Source organism: Chelmon rostratus, chromosome 23 (assembly GCF_017976325.1).
Source record: "Chelmon rostratus isolate fCheRos1 chromosome 23, fCheRos1.pri, whole genome shotgun sequence".
Taxonomy (NCBI): domain Eukaryota; kingdom Metazoa; phylum Chordata; class Actinopteri; order Chaetodontiformes; family Chaetodontidae; genus Chelmon; species Chelmon rostratus.
Window position 1 is genome coordinate 6,041,076 of NC_055680.1, and position 20,365 is coordinate 6,061,440.

General features: G+C 42.2%; 2 protein-coding genes across 5 annotated transcripts; both read right to left on the reverse strand.

The window, feature by feature from the left end:
* Nucleotides 1-717: 717 nt before the first annotated feature.
* Nucleotides 718-10,641, reverse strand: rpgrip1 (RPGR interacting protein 1). Of its 2 annotated transcripts, none has more exons than XM_041965480.1 (31): nt 10,551-10,641; nt 9,971-10,102; nt 8,983-9,036; nt 8,755-8,875; nt 8,364-8,569; nt 8,168-8,270; nt 7,818-7,958; nt 7,423-7,528; nt 7,295-7,318; nt 7,044-7,190; nt 6,885-6,958; nt 6,562-6,782; nt 6,271-6,377; nt 6,059-6,109; nt 5,794-5,973; nt 5,517-5,634; nt 5,221-5,384; nt 4,760-5,105; nt 4,445-4,605; nt 4,073-4,305; nt 3,811-3,926; nt 3,287-3,495; nt 2,997-3,053; nt 2,737-2,912; nt 2,468-2,546; nt 2,323-2,377; nt 2,020-2,114; nt 1,700-1,889; nt 1,528-1,612; nt 1,317-1,444; nt 718-990 (listed from the first exon to the last, which is right to left on the reverse strand). In XM_041965480.1, the coding sequence occupies exons 2-31, from the start codon at nt 10,056-10,058 to the stop codon at nt 731-733; spliced, it is 4,095 nt and encodes a 1,364-aa protein (XP_041821414.1). In that variant the 5' UTR covers nt 10,059-10,102; nt 10,551-10,641; the 3' UTR covers nt 718-730. The 2 variants fall into 2 exon arrangements, with proteins under 2 accessions (XP_041821414.1, XP_041821413.1); XM_041965479.1 differs by having other exon boundaries at nt 2,020-2,117.
* Nucleotides 10,642-11,309: 668 nt separating this feature from the next.
* btr33 (bloodthirsty-related gene family, member 33) lies at nt 11,310-15,419 on the reverse strand. 3 transcript variants are annotated; one of them, XM_041965482.1, is made up of 9 exons: nt 15,264-15,397; nt 15,121-15,178; nt 14,135-14,707; nt 13,931-14,026; nt 12,973-13,206; nt 12,648-12,789; nt 12,484-12,510; nt 12,126-12,271; nt 11,310-12,011 (listed from the first exon to the last, which is right to left on the reverse strand). In XM_041965482.1, the coding sequence occupies exons 2-9, from the start codon at nt 15,148-15,150 to the stop codon at nt 11,580-11,582; spliced, it is 1,680 nt and encodes a 559-aa protein (XP_041821416.1). In that variant the 5' UTR covers nt 15,151-15,178; nt 15,264-15,397; the 3' UTR covers nt 11,310-11,579. The 3 variants fall into 3 exon arrangements, with proteins under 3 accessions (XP_041821416.1, XP_041821417.1, XP_041821415.1); XM_041965483.1 differs by having other exon boundaries at nt 15,175-15,178; nt 15,264-15,381; XM_041965481.1 differs by lacking the exon at nt 15,121-15,178 and having other exon boundaries at nt 15,264-15,419.
* Nucleotides 15,420-20,365: the final 4,946 nt, after the last annotated feature.

Consider the following 20,365-nt stretch of genomic DNA (forward strand, 5'->3'; position numbering starts at 1 on the left):
AGGCTAATAGGCTACAAAATAAAAGTTGTAATAAATCAATTCATGCATTTTCAAAAAATATTGCAAATTTATTTACATTTTCATTGAAATTGTGCATTTAAAAGCTCTAACTGTAAAAAATAACATTTGAATTAAATTTGCTCCATATTTTGTATTCCATCTTCAACCTGTGATTTGATAATTCAATTTTAAAATGTAATTACAAAATTAATATCAAGCCTTTTATATGTTACTTTTTGTTATTACATTTAGGCTCGAATTTTATGCCTTGAGAAAGGTATGCTATTCTCTTATGATGGAATAACACTGCATGGTAGCAGGTTTTACATGCATCAATTAGCTTGTGATAATTTGATTAAACACAAACTGATAATCATCATTGCTTTAACACCACTCTGGTACCTTTTAAAGAGGAACAATGCCTTTAGGTTTAAGAACAAATCCTGTTCTCTGTTCTTTGGTCTGAGTTTGGTGGAAAAATAAATGACACCCAGGAAAAATATTTACAAAAAATATAGTGTCATATAATAATATAATATATAATATAATATATTGCCAATCAGATAGAAGAAAAGATGTATTGAATAAACAGGAATTGAAAGACATCAAACTCATAAAACCCATAAATAAACTTCAGCCTCAAATGCCTTTCAAAAAATTATTCTTTATTTCATTGTTTTCAGAAAAGGGGAAGGACACAAATGCTCAGCTCATCTCATTCTAATTGCTTTCAGTAGAAGTCACTGTCATCATCATCATAATCTATCATTTGTATTGGATCTTTTTTCTTCTCTTCATCCTCTTCGTCCTTTTCTTCCTCCTCCTCCTCCTCCTCCTCCTCTTCTTCTTCCTTGTCTTCATCTGTCTCACCTTCCCTCTTGGTCTCGTTTTCCTGGTGAAACTCCTGGTATATTCCAGTTAGAGCTTTTGCTGCTTCCAGAGACACTTTCAGATGTCCAATCACCTCCTTGTCTTCATCCACACTCATGACTGAAGGAAACAGAGACACAGAGAGACAAATCATAAAAATCGTTAAAAAAAAAAAAGCATCCTCCTACATGAGAAATGTACATAAAGTTGCAAAAAAATCTGTGAATGATTTTTCAATCATAATCAAGTTTAAAATCTTCAAGGCTACTATTAATATTGGACACAGAGTGATGAAAGTGCTACCATCAAGTTAATCAGAGCGTTGCTTTTAAGTGCTTTTTAGAGTTTATTTTAGTTTGGTGGCATCAAATATGGTTGTCAATATCAATTACAACATTTTCTTTTGTAAAAAAACACAAAAAACATCACACAAATGCAACCCTTACTGTCAATTTGTTGGTCGATGACATCATTTCCTGTGAGGAGCAGTTCCTGTAGGTCCAGAAAAGCGTGCCCGACGTCCACACACTCCTCGTCATCATCCATTGGCTCACTGACGACCGTGAACTTTAACCTGTAGCCATGACACACATCCACACAGTGCAGTGACATAAACTGATGTATTGACTCATACTTTAATGTGTGAAATGACATTACCTGCCCTGGTTGGGGTCACTGCCTTCCAGCATGGTGTAAAGATACTGTCTGAGTGGAGCTGACTGTGAACCATCCACGTAAATCACTGAGAGAGACACACAGGAAGATTTGGGGGTCATAAAGGATCTTTGGAAAGAAACGATCTGGACACACGAAGGTCACCCACTCTCACCTCGTGTGAAGTTGTAGTGAATCTCCTCCCCCTCTCTGGGTTTGCGGAGGGACATGGGTGTTTCTGTCGTCTCCATCGGGACGCCCAGCAGCCGATACTCTACATAAACACGCTGCACTGACTTGTCCAACGCCACGTCCGAGGACGGTTCAAATGTCAGGGACAGAATCTCCACTCTTAGCTTGTCTCCCTGAAACACAATGAAATTCTGTCTATTTATATCCACAGATGTTCAGATGATAGTTAGAGCACGATATGAATGCTTACATTTTCCCTTCATTCTCTTTCATTCATATGTTTTCTCACACCCGCTCAGTTACCTTTCTCATTTTCCGTTTAGGTGGAATGATGATAATGTCACTTTGTGTGGAACTTGAAGAACCTGATTCTGCGGCTTCGCTGTCTGCTGCTGCAGCTGCTGGACAGTCATTTAAAGAAATAGCATGAGAAGAAATGTTAAATTCAGCGGCTGAGCTGAAAATCAAAGCTTCACATGTGATCCAGGCATGTTTTGTCTAATAAATGTCCATATTTTGTAAAGGTTTTGAAGTCTGAAGAGTGAGGATTTAAATTACAGAAACTCAAAGCAGGTGTTTTGCCTTATTGTGTGTGTGAATACTCACCACTCTCGCTCTCCTCCTCTTCCTCCACCGACACCTGATCCACGGAGGGAAGGTCCTGAGAAGAAGAAACCATATATGAGCCCATTCACCAGCCGCCTCTTAACTGGCGCCTTCTAATTCTCGTCCTGTTTGTGAGAGCTCCCACCTGAGTCCTGGCATCGCTGGCAGAGCTTCTCCTCGACTGTGTGGCGGATGTTTGTCTGGAAGACGTTCCCTCTGAAGATCTTAAATAAGATCATGTTTTTTAAAATTCTATTTTAATTATTTTATCTTAATGTTTTTTGAAAACTTTTTTAGTAGAGGTGGAAATAATAACCATACTAAAAAAACACAGTATTCTGATTGTTTAGCTGGATTTGAAATTTCAGCGAATTTCAATCAGCGTTTTAAAAGAAAAGAAAATCTGCAACTTACTTCCTTGTTCGCCAGTGAGAGGGCGTGGTCAGTCGTGGCTCAAGCGTCACATGGGGCGTGCGCTGGTTAAAGTCAGGTGACCTCTTGCTGGATCTCTTCCTGTCTGCGGACTGGCGTGTGGCCAGCTCTGGTTGTATGCTCTGTGAGCTTTTCTGTTTGACAGCTGGAGGCTGAGGCTGTAGACAGAAAGATGTGCTGGTGAACAAGAGTTTTTATGCTTGAATTAATTATTTCAGCTTTGTCAGTGCTTAAAACTTTACCCAAGCTTTAGTCTCTTTCTGCACTGCTTTGGTTTCTCTTGCCTCATGTAGCTGCATCTGTGGTAAAGCCACAGAGGAGCAGATATGAAGAGGAAGTGTCTTTGAACACATCACATATTATAAACATTGATTTTTGGACTTCTTTACCCAAAAGCCCCATGACATGATGTTAATTTATTTTGAGAGAAGGTTCATGCATTCTTGTATACAAACAAATGTACAAAAAATAGAGTTTCCCAGAGCACTCCTATAAATGTCCAAACCTGACTCACTAGAAAAAATAACATCACCTTCACTCTGGGCTTGGCTATGGGCCTTTGTGATGTTTCAACCTCCTCTATCCTCCTCTCTTCCCTCTCAGTGCTTTCCATCGCTCTGTTCTGTCTTCCCTGTCCACCCAGCACGGTGTCCACGGATGGCTGGAACGGGTACTTCCATTTCATCATGACCCTGACCATGCCCCGAGGTCCACCAGCTGGATCCCTCAGAACATAGTCACCTGACAGGACAGAGAGGAAGAGTGCTGACTGGGTAGTTGGAGTCCAGCTGTTCTGGCATTTGAACAGAGATTTAATACTTATGCTAAAATACAGACAATAATGTTTCAAAGGGATCAGTTTGTCCTCCTAACTAAAATTCTGAACATATTGTGGACTGCTGCAAGCAGATGTTATCAGTTCCCATATTTAAGCAGGTATAGAGGGGAAAGGGCAGACATCATGGTATATGTGATGTAACCATCTAAATGAATGCTTCCTCCAGTAAGGGATACAGATGATATCATTTAATTGTTTTACTTTTCTCTTTCCCTCACCTCTGATCTCCCTGCCTGTGGCCAGGGCTCGCAGTGGGATGGGGGTCTTGGCCAGATAGGCTGGTGGTATCTGGTCATCGCTGTCATCAAACACATACACCCACAAACTGCTGGACCTGGGCAAGAGAAGGGTTGAAGGCTGTCAACATTTCACAGGAACGTAGCACGAGTTTTACGGGACGTTAAAAATTGACAAGATCTTTAGGATACTCATTAAATGTTTGTGTGTTTGTTTGTTTTTCCTGTTTCCAGACGAACATACCTCAGGTAGTGCAACACGTCACTTGTTACTGCTAGTGGGTAGCTGGTGGTGTCATTGAACACCGGGTCAGCGGTGCACTGGGCTGTTTGAGAGACGTGAGGCGGCAGGTCATACAACCTGTATGTCAGGTAGGCGTCAGGAAGAAGTCCCGGCCAGCGAGAATTAAGACCCACACAACGTTCCAGCATCACCACCAGCTCATTGGGGATCCCCCCACCATAGTCATGCAACTCCTGTGACAAAAGGTGTGACATGTAACTAACAAGTCAGTCTTACACACTGATCATACATACCGATTCGCATAAGTCGGAAGACTGAGCCACGGTTAATTACACAGTGGAGAAAATATGATAAATAAGTCACTCTCTTTACCTCATGACCAGCATCTTGCCAGCCAAGAGAGACCTGCACAGGAGTCCTCTGTGTGGCTGTTCTCCGGTCAGCTACTCTCTCTAGCACAGTGTCTGTGGGCTCTGCAGGATAAAACAAGCGCACCCAGTAATCCACAACACCGGCAATTTCACCCTGGGAGCCTTGGGGAGAGACAGAGAGATTTTTAGACATGGGTTGATGCCAAATAATAAAATGAATGAAGATGAGCACACACAATGCTTTATGTCATAAATAAGAACAATGCAACAGCATCATATCCAGTATGTTTCTTTTTCTTTATGCAACACTGCTCACCTGTGATATTGACACGCCCAATGATGCGCTCCGCTCTCCTTTCCATGGCACCCATGAGGGACAGCTGCCCACTTCCATGTGTCACAAATTGCACCCCTCCTAACGCCTGGTGGAGCTCCACTCTGATCCTTGACCCCTGACCTCCCAGCCTGCCCAGATCTCGGGCTGTTAGAGCGTAGCGGGACGTGAAGCCGTAGCTGGGTTGGCTGCCTGACACCAGAGGAGTGGAGTGCACCTCAAAGTCCAAGAGGCTGTAGGTGCAGAAGGTCACGATGTCTTCACCTCCATGCACTCCTGGGCGGATGCTGCCCATAGTACGAAGCCCTGCTGGGGTGAAGGTGGCGGCCTAAAGGGTATAAAAAAACCCCCCAAACAACAGATTTAAGCTTCATGGGAAACATTTAAATGATTTTGAATGAAAAAACATCAAATTCAGGGACAACGTTTGAGTGTTTTTGGACCTTAAGGTGGATCTCCAACAATGACTCTCCAGCCCTCAGCTGAGAAAAAGACATGTCATCTTCAATGGGCTGTACCACCTCCTGGTCTGCAGCTGGCCAGGTGTACTGTGTTGGTATGGTCCGTTTGTAGTTCCTGGGGCTGTAAGCTAACTCTTTCAACTGAGCTTTGGAGTACAAACAGAAAAAAAGATTTTTGAGATTCTGAAGGTTGCACTTTTTTCGCTGCTCATTCTAACAACACTGGGAATTATTTTGGATTCTCTTGCCTCTACTGAAATGAGTGCTGTTGTTCATACCTTGTAAAGTGTTGATCTGAAGAGCTCTTTTTGATAAAAGTTTGTCTTTCTCTGCCATTCTCCTCCTGCTCTCCTCTCTCTCTCTCTCCATCTTCTGTTTGACTGTGTTCAACTCTTCCTTGGGAAGGAAAGTTTGATTGAAGACAAGTTCAGTTAAAAATGGGAAACATTTAAAGAAAGCTGTGAATGACAATCAGTGGAGTATCAGTGCTGAATACAGTCTTGATGTTGATGTCAATGTGTTTGACAGATGTGTTTAGTGTGTATGTGCTTGTACCTGCAGGTCTTTACTGATATGGTGCTCCAGCAGCAGAAGGTTTCTGGTTTTGTCTAATTCCAGCACAGTCTCGGCATGCGACGCCTGGATGTTTACCAGCTCACGGGGCGAATCCTCCACCTTCCCATCAGCCCCGGTGAAAGGCATCCCCATCCTGCTCTCCTGTTGCATCCTAAATGCCTGTAGTTGGAGGCAAGGCAAAAAGGTTTAAAAGCAATTTATTGTGTCTTAAGTAGTCCTAACAGAGGTTAAAAAGTGTCCAAACCTTGATCTGCAAAAGAGTTTCACTGAGCTCCTCAACGCTCATGTCAAACTCCTGGAAGAGAGAAGAGAGCGAGGCGATGGGAACTGTGGCAGGATATGTCATCAAACATTTAATCCGAGTGTTTGAGGTGACTAACAAAGTATCCCTCAATCAAACAAAGAGCATAATTCTAGATTAGCTACTGCTTGTTAATACTGTTCAAAGTCACTGACCTTGGTAACAGAGTCCAGTCTGTCCTGCAGAGCAGAAACCTGCTCTCTGTACTGGAGAACCTCCTGCTCCAGATGCTCTCGTTTGTCTCTCATCATCACAGAAAACTCTGGAAACAACACAGGACATACATGAATAAACCGGATGTGAACTGATAGTTTGCAGGAGAATCTGTTTGCTTTTTCCCTGGCTGTGTCGAGGCTTCATAAGAAATAAAATTCATCCTCATTATCCAACCCCAAATGCATTGTCACACCGCAGCAGATGCGGTGCCAACATGCTGGGACTCGGACCTCGTTCTCGCTCCCTCTGCTCCTCCAGTATCTCCCTCTCTCGTCTCAGTTTCTCCTTCTCCAGCTCCAGCCTGCCTCTCGCTTCACTCTCTGCCTGCAGCCTCTCCTCCAGTCTCTGGACGTCCGTCCCGCAGATGTTTTCTCCCCGTTTCTCCCAGTTCTGGTCCACTTGTCTTTGTTTTTCCACCCGGCCATCGTGGCTGCTTTGCCCAGACAAAGTACTAACAAAGAAAAAAATATAGAAACATACAAGGACAAAGACATTGTCTAATGTTAGGAATGTCCTTAGTGATTGTTTTGCAGAGAAGACTCTCAACTCTTACTTTGCCAGTAGAGTGTCATAGTTTTCTTTTATTAGATCCCTCTCTCCCTCCAGGTCTGATATCCTCTCCTGTAGCTGAAAGAGACAGAATTCCTTTTGTTTAAAAAATAGCACATGATCTCCTCTTAGTGTGGACTAAAAGCAGATACAGACGTGGTACCTTGCCCAGAGCCTGCAGAGACAGGGTAGAGGTGTTAAGTTGTCCCTCCAGTGTCAGAGCTCTCTGTCTCTCCTGCTTCAGCTGCTCGGTCAGCTCCTCCACTTTCTCCAGCAGAGCTCCCTGGCTTTCCCTCAGCGACCTCTGACTCTGGGGTGAACACACGACACAATCAAAATCAATGTGATCTCTGAGGAAAGTAGCAGACAACATGTTTCAGGTATTCATTAAGCTTCTTGTCTAACGGCATCTACCTCTTCCAGCTGATTCTCATATGCCTGGAAGGGAGGAAGAAAGAAAAAAGAGGACACTTATCACTTGAGGACCAATCAGTGCATAGATTTAAGTGTAAACGTTTTCGAGACAAATAAGGTCATCTGACCTCCTGCAGGTTGTTGAACTTCTCCTGGGTGACTCTCAGGGCAGTGCTCTTGTCTGAAAGCTGCTTCTGTAGACGGATCAGATCCACGTTCTCTCTGATGGTTATCCTGACAGAGAGATGGACAGAAGTTATTGTGAGAGTGGCTAGTGATGGAAAAAGTACAACAATGTCTGTCTTGTGAAGAAAACTATGACTTTACGGGCATTCAAATTCTGCAAATGCAGGTTTGAAAATACGAGTAGCAAAGTACACTAAAATGTATTCAAATAAAACCTAATTTACTGATTTAGAAATGCATTCAGCACAAACCAATGACTGCACCCTTCCATCGGCTGCAGTAACAGTCATGATGTTAGTGTTAGTAATATTAGCAGTTGTGTTTCTGCTGCAGCCACCTGTGCCGGTCAGCCTGCTGCTTCCTGATCTCTCGTACGGTTCCCTCGATCTCCTTCTCTTTGTCTCTCAGCGTGTCTCTGAGCATCTGGGCGGTCAGCTCCAGCTCTGAAATCCTCACATGCTCTGTCGCACTGGACCTGCTGTGAGGGAGGGATGAGGAGGTGTAGAGGGAGGTCAGGGTGGAGTCATGAGAGGGGTTGGGAGTAAGGGTGGGATGGAGGAGAAAGAACGAGTCTATGAGGAGGACTGATGAAGACTCGCTTGCCTTCAGTTTCCTAACATGATTTATTTTGTTAGTGGTAGATTTATTTCTTTTTTTATTATGCTTAATGTTCCATCACACGCTTACAATCTCTCAATCTCTGTCCTTGTGTCTTCCAGTGTGGGGCCATAGCGGGGTGGGGCAGTCTGTGCTGCCCTCCTGACTCCACCCTCCACTTCCAAACTTTTACCTAACAAGAAGAAGAAGAAGAGAGGGAGGAGGGTCACAGATGGTAGAGGAAGTGTGCACCCTGGCCGCCATTCACGTGCAAGATTTTTCCCACCTTTGCTTAACTTGTATGGCGTGCGCCCCCCAAGGTCCATGATGTGCTGCTTGGCCAGGCTGAGTTTGTTCTGCAGCGCACCTTTCTGGCTCTCCAGCATAGTCACGCGGGCTTCCAGCTCCTGTATGGTGTCCTCCATGTCCCTCTCCTTCACACCGCTGGACCCAGGACGGGCCTGACGAAGACGCATCAGTCTGGTGGACATCCTGAGGCAAGGAGGGGGAGGTTAAATCAGCCGTATTAGGGGACTTTGTCGTATATCTCTTTAAATCACATCCTAAGGCTGTGGCAGAAATGATTATTCCAGCTGCTCTGAGATGCCACATTGATGTCTGGTGTTCAGTACAGTCATTCAGGTGTGTGTCAATGTTTCTGTGTTAATGTGCGTTACCTGCGTAGCCTCTGCTCCTGAGTACGTGTGTGTTGTCTTAGCACACTGTTTTCCTCTTGCAGTCTGAGACACAGGTCCTCCAGGTGTTCTCTGGGAAACCGAAACAGACGCTGAGGATCGGCTGAAGGGACAGACAGACAGAGAATTGTTTATTTGTGTGCAGGAAAGGTACTTTTGTATCCTTTTGATTGAAAGTCTGAAGATTTGAGGTTTGTAAAATGGTTGAACCTTTTGTCTTCATGACATGATGCTTCTTCCATGGCTTCACATCACGTAGAGTATCTGGAGGAAAACAGCAGGAAGGCCACGTACAGACACATTTACTCCAGACTGTATGTATGTAAAACAAAGGCACAAATGCAGAATTGACAGAGACCTCTGAGACAGCTCATTTGCTAAACTCCTAAGCTTCACTCTTGCACCTAAATACTTAAACTTAACCTCAACTCAAAGCTACTGTATCTCACTACACTTCTGTTGAGAATATACACATTACTGATCATTACTGTCTCCTCATTAGATCATTAGCTCTGTTGCACTGTCTATGCAGATAACAATTATATTAATGCAACTTAATTTGTACAGCAAAGAAATGACATGAACCAAGTGCTTCACATAAAAAAGACAGAATAAACATCAACAGATGGAAAATAAAACCCACTGATAGTGATGGTAAAAATAAGATGAACACAGAACAAAGAGAGAGGGAGAGGAAAATAAAAGCACCAAATAATAGTAATAAAATGAAGTTATGTAAAACTGTCACATTATCCATATTGAGTGATAATAAAATGACACCAGTTCTAGTTGTTCTGTGAACAACATGAGATTCTGACAAATTATGATGTTACACCTTTCATACAGGAAATACTGTATGTGTGATGTGGGTCAGGATACTAAAGGTGACTGCACAGCAGTTGATTTCATACCTGAAGCAGTGCCATCATAATCCTGCCTACACCACCAAACTGAGTTCATTACAGTTAATGGTAAAAATGTCAGCTGTCTACTAAGCCTGGTATCACTGAATAAAGCGCAGTCCAGAGTTTCAATGATCATTTGAGAGTTCATTTTTAATGTCTATTTTGTCATAGCTTAGATTAAAATTCGGTAATGGGCCTGTCTACCAAACCTCTGGTGAATCTCATCTCCCTCTGATCTCAGGTGACAATCAATGGAACAGTTACAGTACAAATGTAAGTTTATACACACAAACCTGGGACAGCTGGCATCAGTCCGCCCCTCATCAGTCCCACATCTCTGACTGGGAGATCCCCGGCCGTCTCATCCACCACTGGCGACATCACGCCTCTTCCCTCAGACTCAGCCAATCAGACAGCTCCTGTCTCTGAAATGTCACAGCAGCAAGCTTATATTGATATCTGCTGCTGGCTCCCACCCAGGCGAAGTTACAGACTGGAATGTCGACTAAAAATGGTGAAATAAAAGGCTCTTAGAGAAACCAAAAAAGTATGAGTCAGTGTGACCGCGACCTGTTATATTTACATTTGTGTAATTACAGTCATTCCCTATCTGGTTTTTGCCATTATACTCAATGAATGCTACTCTGCTGCCATCCCGAACAGTTTAAGATTCACTGCACATTTGTAATGAAGATGTGGCAAATAAGGAAATCTCATTGCAATGATTTGCTGCTTTAAAGTCTTACATTGCTGTAGAATCAGTGATAAACATCAGGAATAACACTGGTGGGACAGTGGTTTGCATTTTGACATTCCCTCCTACAGTAGCAGACATCAACATTGAACACGATCAAAACAAAATATTAGTCTTACCCTTGTCTGTTGGCCATCCAAAGAAGTTTTACCTCTGGGGCAGAAATATGCAGTGTTCTGGCTTCAGTCGGGTGTTCATTGTAACCTGTTGGCTCTCTATGTGTGTGTCTCCGCCCTTTGCTTGGGATGATATCAGTTTTAATCCCTCTTCATCCCTGCCTCCTTGCTTCTTTCCCAACTCCTTTTAATTCTCTTTACAGATATCTTTCCTAATCATGCTTTAAGAAACCCAGAACAGTGTGAAATGATGACATGCAATGGCTGTGCGCTTGCATGTATGCATGTAGTTCAGTGACATACCTTAGTGTATAGTATGTGTGTGTATAATGCCTTCTCCCAAGACTCAATCCTGAAGTCTGTCTCAGTGCTCCATCTGCCTTGAGGCTAATCCCATCCCTGCGCTAATCTGATTAGCAACCATCAAGCTGCACAATCTAAAACGTGGTCTGAAGTCAGTTTTGTGGTCAGCCTGGAACGGCTGAGGATAGTTATTACTGGAGTGAGGCTGGTCTAGGATCTGTGCTCTGGGTGTTAAAACTCAAATCTGCATGAGTGAGGGGAAGAAGAAAAAGGAGGAAGAGGAGGAGAGGTGAGCATACATAACAGATACATGATCTTGAAGTTTATTGAGGGGAGGGGGCAAGTCAGAAACAGGATATGTGTCATCCATGTGTGAAAGTTGTTATTGTTGTGAATGAATCCTAAAATAATTCATCCTTTATTACAAGAAAGATATCCGAAGACAGTGTTTGAGCTGACTCATTATGACGTGTTTATTGTCACCTACAGTTTGTACAGTTTTATTCCAAAAAGGCCTAATTGTGATTTCATATAAAGACAATTTCTAATTCTGGATGAATTACCTGCAGAATAAACCGTACTATTGCTTGCTTATGTAAACACAGAGACTTATAGCAAAAAATTAAACTTTGGTGTATTGTTTCTTGATTAATTTCAGTCAAAACAGCCAAAACATAGCACAATTTTACCAAATGTCATGAAAACCTGACACGGTCTGTACATTTCACATCATATTGTAATGCCATCTAATGCCCCGCCTCCATCAACACCACTGACAGGGCAGATGATAAGCGGTGACTTGTTCCTGTTCTTGTCACTCATGTCTGGGTTAAAAAAGGCAAACATGGCTTCAGTGAATTGGAAGTGTGTGAAGGAATAGATGTGTGACTTGGCCTCCGCATCATAGAAGGACACCACCCCGTCCTCGTAATCCAAAAACACCCCAACAACCTGCGGCCTCTGAGAGAGACACAGCAGCTGCGCCTGTCCCGCGCATGCCCGGTACTCATGGGCCTGCCTCAAACAAATAGTCCAATAACCGTCCTCTGGACTTAGTGTGACCACGCCCTTCCTGCTGACTGACTCCCGAGCCACACCCAAGTCCCACGCTGTTTTGTCTCCCACTTCTACCTCCCAGTAGTGCCGCCCTGTGGTGAAACCCTGCGTAGCAAGAGAGGCTCAGGTTGAGGGCGACTGTTTGTTTCTCAGAGAGTGAAACAGAAAGACATGGAATCCCTCCAGGGATGAACACATACAAACCACATCTTTATTTACCGTGGTGGAAAGGACACATGGTGCTGTGTCAAAACGCTCTGGTGTGTCCACCAGGTTCTGTTCAACATCTCCATCCCTGACCTGTCTCCCGTCCTCCGATAGAACGAGCCAAGGGTTGGCTGTCCTGGGGTCCAGATGAACATCAGCTGATAGATAGACATAGTTTACATGGAAGTTTTACTTCATTATCCTCTCTCTCCTAAGATTAAATTACTCTTTTTCCTTTTTGGTTTCCATTAATGGAGGCATCCAGAGATATACTGACACAAATACAGTGTTTGAAAGGCAGGTAATATCCAGTGGCATGCAGAAAAAAACAAAAGGCACATTTATTGACATTTTTCAAGCCCAACTGTACCTGCATACTGCTGCATCTTCTTATGCTCTGTAACATGATAAGAACACATCATGGACAACGAAACAACATTCACGCAACCAATCTGTGATCATGACATCAAATCTAAGCAGCTGTTCTGTCACAGAGCAAAGCGATGCTGAGGAAAAATCTTTTTTGAAGTTGACCTTGAATGGAAAGCTTCTTCAAAACTGACTGAAGCTGATGTTCAATGTCGGCCACCGCTGTCCTCACGGTCGCCACACATGTGTCTGAATGGACAGTGATGTCAGAGCAGGTAGAAGGAGGAGAACTCAGAGCCGGAAACCTCTGACACAGAGAAGTCAAATGAGAGACAAATGGCTTTAAATTACAGAAGACAAGAGGCAGGGATAACGATAAAACAATTAACTAGCAGGCTGCTTTTCATGAATGCTCTATGGCATCACTGTTTCTACTGAGGATTTGTCCCTGCATGTCAATCAAATATCTTGCCATGAGATGACTCCTGACCTGCAGAAGGTGGAGGTGGTCCTCAGTGTGAGAAAGCTGCTCCATCTCACTCCTCCTCCTCTCCAGCTCAGTGACTTCCAGCTCCAACTCTGTGATGAGCCTCTCCGCCCTCTGCTCCGCTGCCGCCTGCTTCCTCTGGATCACCTCCACCAGCTCAGCCCGACTCCTCTCCATGAAACGAAGCAGAGTGGAGAAGACCTCCATGCTTTCCACCAAGTCCCTCTTTGAGTTTTCCTGCAGACAATTGTTAATGAAAGAAAATGGTTTAAAGTCCCCCACCACTCAAAAAACATGTCTTGCTCATTGTTAATTCACCTGGATGTTGGAGCTTCACTGTGCAGAATGATTTATGCATTTGACAAAAGAAAACTGTATTCAAATTTGTCAACAGGAGGAGGAAAGTTTCTCTGTGCTCACCTCAAATCTGAGTTTGGAGATAATAATGGTCCAGTATAACTTAGACAAGCGTGATGTGGACATACTGCACTGAGAGCAGAGACGTCGGAAAGATCTTGTATCCACCAGTTAAATTTTAGAAATGATTCTAAATTTTTTAATGAGAAACAGTGGATGTCATTTTCAAAACTTGTTAACTATGCAATTGAACTTTTTTAAAAAGTTTTTTTTGGCAGAAAATGCATATTAGACACAAATTATTATTATTTTCTTCTGTCCTAAGACATGCCTGGAGGGGATCTTTACTTATAGTGAGTGATGCTGACAGTTTAGGCAGTAGTACTAGTATAAGTAAATACAAATAATGCAGACTTATGACATATTTGTATCTATTTTATTTTGGGACTATTAGTGTTGTTATCTGCTAATTTTTCTTTTTATTTCTGTGTAAAGCACTTTATTATTATTACTATTGAAGTACCAACACTTTTTTCTGCTAGCCACACATGGGCCCAACAGGCAGCATCCAGTAAAGTCGATCTATGATCTCATGTCAACTCACTTTGCTGAGCTCCACAGAGTGTTTGATCTCCTCCACTTTCTGCAGTCTGTCCTGGATCATCTGCTGAACATCAGCCTGGATCCTTTCCATCTGAGCCTGCACATTAAAGAGGAATGAAAACCAAAGCTGGAATCAGAGTCCAAAGGCTGCCAGTGTATTTAATGGAAAGATGGTGCATTGATGATGAGGAGTTCAGGACCTCACCTTCTTCTCCTGACTCTCTCGCTCCACTGGGACGGTGTCATGGCTTTGGTGGTCAGTCTCGGTGCACAGCACACAAACGAACCTCTGGTCGCTCCTGCAGAACAGCTCCAGGAGCCTTTGGTGCCTTTTACAAATCCGGCTCTCAAGCGTTGCCACAGGTTCAATCAGCTTGTGGATCTTCAAGGTGGCAACTCTCAGGTGTGGCTCCAGGTGACTCTCACAATATGAGGTCAGACAGACGAGGCAGGACTTCAGGGCCTTTGTTTGCTTTCCCACACACACATCACAATATATCAGTCTTCCTGCCTTTGACACAACGCCGTTCTGCCTTCGCGCTCGGATCTGCTCTGACATTTCCTTCGCGAAGGAGTTTTCACAAAGCTCAGGGCGGCCCTCAAAGACACTCTGACATTTGGGACAGCTGATGGCGAGGCTGTCGTCCCAGTGTGACGTGATGCAGGTGAAGCAGAAGCTGTGACCGCAGGGGATGGAGACGGGCTCAGAGTAAACATCCTGACAGATGCAACACTGAAACTGCACCTCCGACAGGAGAACGCTGGGGGAGGCCATGACCTATAAGGAAAAAAGAGCACTGTTCACTGATTGTCAGTGAGGGATTAATCATTTACATCCTGAGTCAGAGAGGAAACGTTTCATCTGTTGTCTGTAAAATAAAGACATTTACAAAACATGCAGCATAGGCCAGAGAATTTTTAAAGCTTTTATGTTACCGTCTTTAATGTGGACACCATGTGCTGTTATAACAGTGAGAAACCTGAAACATGAACTTCCTCATCATTAGCTCCAAAGCTGTCCACTGACCAAAGTCCAGCTGCATGGTCACATGACTCAACCTGCCACTCTGTAAATTTATTTTGCACCATAGATTTAATATATAAACCAAAATCCAGATAATATCATGCATGCTCCTTCACCCTGCAAGTGTTTCAATGTACCACACTCCTATAACTCACTGCACACCTCACCTGGGGATAAAGACTAATGTCTTCAAACATGAGTCCCCTTACATTCCACTTTACCTGCCTGGCAAAAGACAAAGCAGAAATGATTGTTTCTGTTTAATCCCAATGCTGACACATGCCCATCTGTTTTTTCGTCTGGGTCTTACCTTGTTGCTGAACGTGAAATGTGACCTCTGAGGTAGCAAAGGTAAACACTGGCACTGCGGTTGTGAAGCCAAAGTCTTCCCTGTTTTGCTGCTGCCACTCCCTCCGGGACTTTTTTTCCTCTGGAGCTTTTCAACTACCATGTTATTCCAAGGTGGGAGGAGTCCTGCCTAGATCAGATTCCTGAATGGGTTTGTATTGTGCAGTTACGTCTTTGTATTGTATTATATAATAGGACTGTATTTGTATTGGATTACGCAACAACAAAAGAGCATTTTAATACAGCTCAGTCACATTCTTCACTTCACCAGTTCAAGTCTCTTTACTTCAAACAGACAGAAACATACTCAATATATTCACACACTTTATCAAAACACTGCAAAGACAAAATCTAAACACTGACAAACAAAAACTTGACACATTTAACCAATATATAAGCAGGGATGATTTAAATATCACTGGAATTATGAGGTAAGTACAGAACGTTTGCTTTGAAAATTATCCCTGCTGAACATGAAGTGCACACAGTTTAAAAAACAACAACAAAAACCTCACATTAAACAAAACTACACACTAAACATAATAAAAAATCTTGAATCAAGTGACCTGTACTTGACTGACACCATCACAAAGTGCCCGAAATCCATACTGCACACTTTTGAACATGTTCCCAAAAAAGTGACACAGGGAATAATACACAAACCATTAATCATACACAAAATACTGTATATGCAGGAGGGGCTTTTTTTTTGAGAGAGCACACTATTTTCCCATAATGCACTGCTCAAAGGGAAAGGAAGCATGACTCACATCTGGACAAGTCTGATGTTAGACAGCTCCAAAAATATTTCAGAGAGAGAAATTTTGCTCTCTCTTTGCGGAAGTTTAAATAGTTGTGCATTCCAAAGTTGCAGCTTGACCAGAACATGTACTGTATCGTTTACTAACAGTACAAACTGGGAATTTGACTTATGTCGTAAGATGATTTTGGGTGCATTACGTCTCATTTTAAGAAATTTCTGTGCAATATCACAGGAATCTGACAAAACTGATTTTCCCATCATCATTTTTTTTTTCTATTTGCTTGAAGGAAAGCACTTGAGAATGTTTTTGCTTTTCAGATCCATTCTCCTCCGTTTTATCTAGTCCTTTCTCCACTGATCTCACGTCTCAACCGACCGAATGTTCAGGGACAACACCTGTGGCGAAAATCCATATAGTTTGAGGAGCTAGATATAAAAAGAAAAAAAATACACACACACAACACACATACACAACAGAGAGAAAAGTTAATACTGAACAAAATAATTTCTAGATTATTTGAATCAAAAGTGAACACAAACTAGTCATTGCACTGAAAAAAATGAGCTGAAGCAGCAGTTAGTCTCACCTCTTCCAACATAGCCTTAATGTCCAATTCTGCCAACTGAACAGATGTCTTCAATCTGATGTTCAGTCCAACAACATAATCTGTTCATATAAATGCACAATATGTTACATTCAACAACATGCATGATAGCATGAATGGATAATGTTTTCTATTAATATAGCGAAGCATTCAACATCGTTTAAATTAACCCCAAATATGATACTTACATCAGCTCATACGATTAGCTTTTCTACATAACAATTAATGAATAATTGCTTGTTACACATGTCGTTATATTACCAAAGAAGTCTGACATGTATTTTCTGTACACAACACTACTTTATAAATCATGCAAAAATTTGATGCATTTATATAATTGTAAGGGAGGTATTTATTCTCACATATTAAATAGCAGTCTAGTTTCTCTTTTAGCAACAGTTAAAATAGATCCTAACACATAAAACACAATAAACAAATACAAGAAAAATAAAACTGTGTATGATAAGCACATCAATGTCAATCAATCTGATGAAAATACATTTATTAATTGGGCACTCAGAGCAAAGGCTGTAAGACAATGTAATAACGAATGCTTATACTTACAAGGCTCTTTTGTTGGAGGCAGAGAAGTTTTGGCAGGGTGGTGTTTGTTCACATAGAAGAAAATGTTATGATGAATTGTTAATAACCTCACAATTTGACATGTACATTTCTCTACAATGCAATCTAAAATTTTGCTGCATAATCTTTAAATTGGAAATTAAATTAAACATCTTCTAATTACACAAAGAAACAAAGAAAAATAATGACGACAGTCAGAAAAAGGAAAAGAGGGAATATTTTCTCATGTAACAGGAAAATAACTACTCCCCAGTTTGAAGGAGAAAACTGAGCAGCTTTCATGAACATTTTGTTCAATTTAAGGTATTGCCGCTGCAAACTGATCTTGTTGATGCTACCTTGCACTCACTAGGTAGTGACCATCGCTACACTCCCACTAAGGTCATAAACCAACGGCCTGAAAGCCAATTCTGTTACACACAAGCTATTCAAATGTACATTTCATCATCTAGTACATTGTCATGTGCAGACAAGAACACCAGTGAGATTCTTGGTTCATAAACCATTAAAAAAAGTGAATTCTCTTACTTGTGACTGCAGTAATGTTGACTCCACTGCTTCTGACGTCCTCAAACACAGCGAACAGGGTGAACGTGTATTTAGTTCCAGCAGTGAGAGATGAGACTGTGTAGGTTATTGGTCCATCTCCATCTGGTGCAGTGATGTTAATCTCTGTATCATCATACTGAAGAACAAAGCTGATTATGCTGTTCACTTTATTCCACTGCAGAGTGACACTGGTCCCATCTTGTGCTGTTGATGTGAAGCTGTCTGGGTTTGGAGGAGCTGAGACAGAAAAGGAGAAGTGAATGCATTTATCTAAACAAGCTTGCTTGTAAAAACGATACTTGTTCATTTTTCAGATTCTAAACTTCGTTGAAAAGCATTTATAAACAAAACGCTGGAAAAAAAATTACGCTTTTCCATTTGGCTGTTAATGATGATCCATTAGGCACATGACGTAGCCTGGTTTCAAATAGGAAAATAAAGCTATTAAAGCCACCTGGACCCACTGTTCCTCAGCTGCTCCTGCTCAGTGCAAATTGCACACATAGCACAAACAGAGCTGTACTTGTTTTATGCCAAATCTGTTACTCCTGTCTGTCACTGCTGGTATCAGACGCTCACTTTGTAAAACTAATCTAATCTAATAGTTGTTTGTCACCACAATCTAAAAACAAATCAGCCCATCTTTCAGTCATAACTTTCATTTCACTGTTTGCTGCAGCACACCATCGCTGCAGCTTCACATTCTGACTACTGGTCCACTGGTTACCACTACATTACACCATAATTCATAAAATATTGCTCAGCCAAACCATGTGATGCACCAGCCATTCAAAAATAGCATTGTTGCATAATATGCTGTCAAATATATATGACTAAATGGAAACAGCTGTGTTATCCTTGGTATATAAAAGTTAGTGATCTTACCAGTCACTGCATCAATGTTGACTCCACTGCTTCTGACGTCCTCAAATACAGAGAACAGACTGAAAGTGTATCTAGTTCCAGCAGTGAGAGATGAGACTGTGTGAGTTACTGCTCCACCTCCATCTGGTGCAGTGATCTTTGTCTCTGTGTCATCATATTGGAGAATATAGCTGACATTGACATCCTTGACTTTATTCCACTGCAGAGTGATGCTGGTCTCATCTTGTCCTGTTGAAGTGAGGCTGTCTGGGTTTGGAGGAGCTGAGACAGAAAATCAGAGCAGTGAACAACAAAGGACAGTCTGAAAAAACAGTCTTGATTTCATTCAATACAGCGAATGTTTACATTCTCGCTGCCTTCACTTTCTCCATCTTTAGAATTATTCTAGCAAATACAATACAATCATTGTTCAGCAGCTGTCTCCAAGGTGAGATGAAAAATTCTACGAACTTTAAGACACTTGTTCAATGAAAGCAATGGCTGCTGCTAACTGCTATTAACTGGCCAGTTGATGCCACACCATCACAAACTAATCTATGAGACACAGAATTAACTATGATACACACTTTAAAACGCGTCTTTTATCATTTAGAGTGAGCCCTTCAGTACACGGCTAATACAAAACAACAGTGCTATGCATCGTTCAGAAGATGATAAAGTCAAACTTCTTACCAGTGGCTGCATCAATGTTGACTCCACTGCTTCTGACGTCCTCAAACACAGAGAACAGACTGAATGTGTATTTTGTTGCAGCAGTCAGAGATGAGACTGTGTGATTTACTGCTCCACCTCCATCTGGTGCAGTGATCTTTGTCTCTGTATCATTAAACTGGAGAATAAAGCTGACGTTGTCCTTCACTTCATTCCACTGCAGAGTGATGCTGGTCTCGTCTTGTCCTGTTGATGTGAAGCTGTCTGGGTTTGGAGGAGCTGAGACAGAAAATCAGAGCAGTGAACAATTTTATCAACGAAGGACAGTCTGCAAAACACTCCTGATTCCATTCAACATAGCCAGATGTTTGCATGCCTGGTGCATTCAAGTGTTTCTGTTCATTGTTCAGTAGCTGTCTCTGAGGTAAGATTTGAAAAAAAAATGACACCAGCTATAAGACACTTGTCCAATGAAAGCTATGGCTGCTGAGAACTGCTTGGTTTTGCTTCTTGCGATTATAGCTGCCAACAAATATGGCTGCTGCTAACTGCTTTTAACTGGCCAGTTGATGCCACAGCATCACAAACTAATCTATGAGACATGAGAAAGCCACAGAATTAACTATGATGCACATATTTGAACACAACTTTCATCATCTAGAATATTGCCTTGTGTACACTGCAAACAAAAAACAACACTGTTATGATAAATTCATAAGATATTGATAAAGTCAAACATCTTACCAGTGACTGCAGCAATGTTGACTCCACTGCTTCTGACGTCCTCAAACACAGAGAACAGACTGAATGTGTATTTTGTTCCAGCAGTGAGAGATGACACTGTGTGATTTACTGCTCCACCTCCATCTGGTGCAGTGATCTTTGTCTCTGTATCATTAAACTGGAGAATAAAGCTGACGTTGTCCTTCACTTCATTCCACTGCAGAGTGATACTGGTCTCGTCTTGTCCTGTTGATGTGAAGCTGTCTGGGTTTGGAGGAGCTGAGACAGACAATCAGAGCAGTGAAC